General features: G+C 43.2%; 1 protein-coding gene across 1 annotated transcript in view; it reads right to left on the reverse strand.

The window, feature by feature from the left end:
* LG01H11orf80 (linkage group 01 C11orf80 homolog) overlaps positions 1-6,233 on the reverse strand; it is a 49,600-nt gene that overhangs the window by 27,866 nt on the left and 15,501 nt on the right. The window contains exons 7-8 of the mRNA XM_048504507.1: positions 5,258-5,329; positions 1,197-1,387 (exon numbers count right to left, since the gene is read on the reverse strand). Coding sequence (XP_048360464.1) covers positions 1,197-1,387; positions 5,258-5,329 — 263 coding nt within the window. The remainder of the gene's footprint in view (positions 1-1,196; positions 1,388-5,257; positions 5,330-6,233) is intronic.

A 6,233-nucleotide genomic window follows, 5' to 3' on the forward strand; every position in this document is an offset into this window, starting at 1 on the left:
TCATAATGCATTTTCAATAAATATCAGTGCCTGGATTGCCCAGATTAGCCTGATATCATCAGATCTCTAAAGCTAAGCAAGGTCAGCTCTGGATACTATTTGGATGAAAGACCATCAAAGAAGTTCAGGGTTGCTACACAGAGGCAGGTAATAGCAACAACCTCTGAACGCCTTGCCCTGAAAATCCCATGAGGGGTTGCCACAAGTTGGATGTGCCTCCGTGGCAAAAAAATTAGTCTTTCAGTGGGCATATGTGCTGTAAACTTTATCATTGTTCATGGTCGACCTATAAATGAAGACATTACTCGAGGTAAAAAGGTAAAGGTAAATGGTGCATTACTCACCCATGGGTGTCATCACATCATTATGTTTAGTATATTCTGTTCTACATAAAGATGATAGTAGATGGCATATTCCTCCATCACAGAAAAACTGCATTGCACTTATCTGTAGCTGTTTGTTCATCAAGTGGTCCTCTGTGCAGGCACACATGGGACTGCATACAGGCCACAAAGATGAACAAAGCATGCTAGACCTTCTTTGTTGTAGAATGCTCCGCCTGGGTCCTAGTGCCTACCTAGCCCTGCTCCCCCCCCCATTTGTTTTGGCATAAATGCTCTTGTATTAAAGTACCATGTTCAATAATGCACAAAACAATGGTTTTGACAAAGGCAGTGCATAAAAGTGAATGATAATTTTCATATTTGTTTGGGACTATATTCTAATGTGGAAGCTTCCAACTTTCTCAACCGCTGCACCTCAACAGACCAAACTATCATCTTTGTGTGGAACAGAGTATAGGCAGACTGTTTATGGGGTGGTTTGCCATTGCCTTCCTCAGTCATCTACACTTTACCTCCAGCAAGCTGGGTACTCATTTTACTGATCTTGGAAGGATGGAAGGCTGAGTCAATCTTGAGCCAGCCACCTGGACCTGACTTCCACCCAAATTGAACTCAGGTCATGAAAAATGCTTTGACTGCAGTACTGAAGTTTATCATTCTGTGCCACGGGGCTCTTACTCTAGGTCAGGGGTGTCCAATTCTGGCGCTTCAGATGTTCATGGCCATGCCAGCAGGGGCTGATGGGAACTGTAGTCCATGAACATCTGAAGCGCCAGAGTTGGACACCCCTGCTCTAAGTGAGCACCTTTTTATCATCCATAGATTAACTCAGTGAACACAACAAAAGGATACAGAGAGCAGTTATCCTCACTGGTTGGTTAGGGAATTGTTTCTGGCAGGGACACAGAGACACAACAGGCATGAGCCTCACATCTCCACTGAAACCTCTTTCGGCTACCTCGCTCGGAATAAAGAGACCCACCGGCTCACCACTCATGGGGTGTATTTTGCTACAAGACCTCTCAGTTTCCGTGCATACTGGCCTGGAAAGGGGTTACAAAAGGTAACATAATTAAAGAAAAAGAAACAGGAAGACAAGAGTAACTGCTAGTGGGATCAGTCCCTTTGCAGGCTGCATCAGAAATCATCTATGAACAATTGCATTGCTGACATGCAGATCTTGGTCATCTGCAGATATGCTATCCCTCTATGAGGCTCAACTTCAATACTAAACGAATTCAAAGTTCTGCAACTGGTTAGTGCCAATAGTTTGCCTGCTGATCAGTTACAAATATTATAAAGGACCACTCCTTGCCTCCCAACACCGGATTCTGGGCTAAACCTCCTGATTTAGGAATGCACAAGATAGATAACTCTTTCCTTCACTGGACAAGAATCTGGGGGTTGACATATAATTCATTTGTATGTTGTGTTCTGACTGAGTTTGGCATATAAATTCCGTAACAGCCCAATTCGGGGTGGTGGTGGTGGTGGTTAAGAGGATTGTGGAAGCAGTGCAGGCTTGCACCAGCGTGTTTGCCCACCCCACCAGTGTAAGGGGCACCTATATCAGCAGAGAGCAAAGATGCCAGTGTGTGATGCCACACAGCTCTGTGGCATCCAAGGCCAGAAGAGCCAGTCACATGGGAGTTATGCTGGCGTAAAAGAACACACCAGGATGGGGGTGGGGGTGGGTGCGCCAGGGGTGTTCTTAGATGACTGTAGGCAGTTTCCACTGGGGTTTCTGACCAGGAATGCCCCCCTTCCCAACTGCAGACTTATCCCACAGGAAATTGTGGTGCAAGTCATTTTTTCCAATGGGATTTTTCCAGGCAGCCATTTGTGCTACAATGGTAGCTACTGTCAAAGCAATATTTTAAAAATCTGCACAGCCAATCAAATCGCCAATGTCCCGACCTTACCCCATCCACCTGCTACAAATATTTGGAAAAGTGTTGGTAAACACCATAATGGAGACCCCTGCTTTATAATCTTTTCAGGCATACATAGCTAATTTTACACTTGTAGTGAGATAGAAACACATTGTCTTTATTGAGGCCTAATGGGATAATGTCTAGTGTCCTGATAAATTTTAATCCAGCAGTGTCACTCTGAAAATTTTCCACTGAGTGACATTCAGGTCAGTGGAAGGGGCTGTGGCTCAGTGGTAGAGTATCTGCTTGGTATGCAGAAGCTTAAAGGTTCGATCCCTGACAACCCTAGTTAAAAAACATCAGGCAGTAGGTGATGTGAAATACCTGAAACCCTGGAGAGCTGCTGCCACTCTAAGTGGGAAATACTGACGATGGACCAAGAATCTGCTTCAGTATAAGGCAGCTTCATGTGTTCCTGAAGTCCTGACAACTGAAAAATTGCTTCACTTGTTGTTATACATGGTACTTCTCTTGCAATCAACCCCAAAGTTTCATTTGGTACAGAATGTGGCAGCCCAATTACTAGCAAGTGCCAGGGGGGACATGAATGTCACACAAACCGTGCAATTACTCCATTGACTACCAATCAGTTACAAGGCTCAATTCTTGGCCCTGGCTACCATCTACGAAGCTCTTTATGGCCTGTCCTGCTATGCTTCTCCATGGCAGCTTCGGTCATCTAAGCAGAACCTTCTGAAGATTCCTGTCCACTCACATGTATTTTTGGTGGTGGCCTGCACTTTGTGGAATGGCCTGCCTGAGGAAGTCCGGAAGGCTCCCACAGGACTATTATTCCACAAAACATGCAAAACAGAAATGTTTAGGAGGGCATTCTTGTAACAGAATTTGAATTTGAACTGAACTGAACTGTACCTGGATAGAACAGTCCAGAAAAGTGTCATCATATGGAAGTGTGGAGGGGGTGCTCCATTGCCTTGTATCTTTGTAATCCCACACTATACATTGCTGGCACTGTACCAGCATGGGCAGTTGCTGTTCACATTGTCATTTAATTCTGCATTCTTAGTCCTATTGCATGACACTCAGTTTTGCATTCCTAGTCCTACTGTGTTATTCACTGGATGTCCTATACATACAGCATGATTACATTATTTTTCCTTCCCTTTCTGCCCTTTGTAATCTGCCTTGAGTCTCAGTAAGAAAGAAGAAGTAGAACAAGAAGAGCTTGGCTTTATATCCCCATTTCCTCCTTTAAGAGGACTCAAAGGGGCTTACAATCTCCTTCCCCCCCAAAAAAACACACCCTGTGAGGTGGGTGGGACTGAGAGAGCTCTGAAAAACTGTGACTAGCCCAAGGTCACCCAGCTGGCATGTGTTGGAGTGCACAAACTAATCTGGTTCACCAGATAAACCTCCACAGTTCAAGTGATAGAGCAGGGAATCAAACCCGGTTCCCCAGATTAGAGTGCACCTGCTCTTAACCACTATACCATGCTGGCTCTCAGCTATAAATGTTTAACAACAACAACTGTTGCCTTTTAAAGGTCTACTACTTCTTTTATATGACAGTGACATGTTAGTCCTATGCAGACAGCATTTTAGGGGAGAAAGAGAGGTTAAAATATTTCAAATAAATAAAAAATTAACATTATTTTTGACTGTGTGTATTATGTTGGACTAGTAGAAGGCAAAAAATCCCCTGCAATCATTTTTCTATGTCTCTCTGTATGCATTTGTGTATAATTGCACACTTCATGCATCTGATTAAGGTCTAAAAAGTTATACCAAAATTAATCCATTAGTCTTTCAGAGACAGGGAAAAAGCGTCCCCCTTTTTCAAAACATGTATCTATATGCAGTTATTCTTTAATGTATTTTAAAAAAGCAAAATAAATATCTTTCATAAATAAGAGGCATGGGTGTGTGGGAGTGTTTTATTTTTCATAAGCACTGTTCAATAGGTACCCAAGAAAATCATATCAAAAAGTACACATCTGTTGCTACAGTCTGCTCTGGCTACATTAGGCTATTTCTGGCTATATGTCAGATTCCCTGTTCAGACAATAACTCACTTGACGGGTTCAAGGATTTTATTGAAAACATGTCAGGAACAAGGAAAGAGAGTTCTGGCGGATAATATGAGTACAAGGCCCCCACCCCCACAAGAGAAGCAGACAGTTCACAGAGTTCGGCCTGCAGTCTCTACCCAGCCGCAGAACTCCAAGGTCATAGACAGATAATGATAAACAACACCTGCAAAAGCGAAAAGCAAAGTCTTCTCCATTGCAGCATCATGAAACTATACAAGGACACATCTCTGAAGTGATATGAAAACTTGGAAAACAAGTTCAGCCAGAAACTATGCTGTGTAGCAAAACCAACGACAATTGTGGGATACTGCTTCCAGGTTTCTGGGAAGCTATTGACTATTTACACAACCAGTGACCCTCACTTTCACTCCTCAGATCCAGACCACATACCATGCCCCCTAGGTGGCAGTATAGCATAGGCTGTGAATGACATCATGAGGCACTCTCTTCCACTTTCTTTTCAAACCATCTCAGCCAGTATATTTTGCAAATAAATAATCTGCATGCCTGAAGCAGGGCTTTGTGGCCAGAAGATTAGGAAAATGAAGGAAGTGCTCTGACATTCAGATTTGTTCAGCCTGTGGCACTGCTTAACCCTCTCAGTGCCTGTCAATTTACTGAAGCTATTTACAGTAGAGCAGTTGCACAGGCCCCATTCATTTCAGGGGTGCTTCCACCAGAGAATTTCCAAGCAGATTGTGATCACAGCCATTTGGTTCCAATTTTATATAATAATCTTACATCTGCCAAATCTCTTACACCAAAGGAGGTGGCAGGGGGGACAGAAATCACCAAACTGAACTAATCTTAGGGTTCTAAATGCTTTTGCTGACTCCTTGAACTCCCCTTCCACCCACCTTGCTTTCTTCCACAAATGTTCACCATATAGCAGTTCATGCTTTCTCAACCACACAAGCCATCCTCTTACCGTACAAAATGACTCTGATCAATGAGCAGTCTTGTCCCATCTGGCAAACATTTGCTGTCTCTGATTTCTGTGCTATAAAGAAAGAAGAGAAGGCTTGAACTGTCATTGCATCTGACAACTCTTATCAGGAAACTAAATGGACTTTCTGGCTGGTTGGACCCAGTTTACCTTACCGGTTTCATTCCTGGTTTAGGCTGGACAGCTTCAGTTTTTGCTCCACTAGTCCCACTTATGCTGATTTTGCTGCATTTTATATGCATAATGTGATTGCACAGTTACTCTTAGCTGTTTATGATTACTTGGTACAGCTGTGTTGCTGGATTGGGAGAGTCAGGTTTGTTAATTATTAATTATTTTTACATTTTACCATGTTGTGACCTACTCCAAGCCTCTAGGGTGAAAGGTGGGATACTTAAAAAAAGAAAAAGAAACACCAATTCAAGTGCAATACCCTTTCCATGAATATTTGCACCAGCAATTATCAATACTCCATTTTATAAAAGGAGAAACATGGTATAAGCTCACAGCATGACCTCAACTGATAGATCAGTAGCCTTGCTTAAAGCAGATTGCACTAAGTCACCATGATCTATATTTGGAGAAAATGGGAGGGAAGAGTTGGTTTTTATATCCCACTTTTCTCTACCTTAAGGAGTCTCAAACTGGCTGACAACCATCCCTTTCCCCAACAGGCACCCTGTGAGGTATGTGCTAGGTCTAAAGGGCAGCTGTTCTCACATACTAGGAGATGGAACAAACCATACCATGGGAATACGTGCAATGATAAGGCAAACACAGATGAACTTGGCATTCCTGCATTTCTATAGCTGCAGCTATACACCCGGTGAAAATGACATGAAATTGACCAGCAGGCCAATCCAGATTGGGAAGGAGGGTGCAGACAGTGCTACTCTGGTACTAACCCGCCCTCTCCCACAGTCTGGGAAGCCAAAAATCCCCCATAGGGGATAACAGA

The sequence above is a fragment of the Sphaerodactylus townsendi genome, linkage group LG01 (assembly GCF_021028975.2).
Source record: "Sphaerodactylus townsendi isolate TG3544 linkage group LG01, MPM_Stown_v2.3, whole genome shotgun sequence".
Classification (NCBI taxonomy): domain Eukaryota; kingdom Metazoa; phylum Chordata; class Lepidosauria; order Squamata; family Sphaerodactylidae; genus Sphaerodactylus; species Sphaerodactylus townsendi.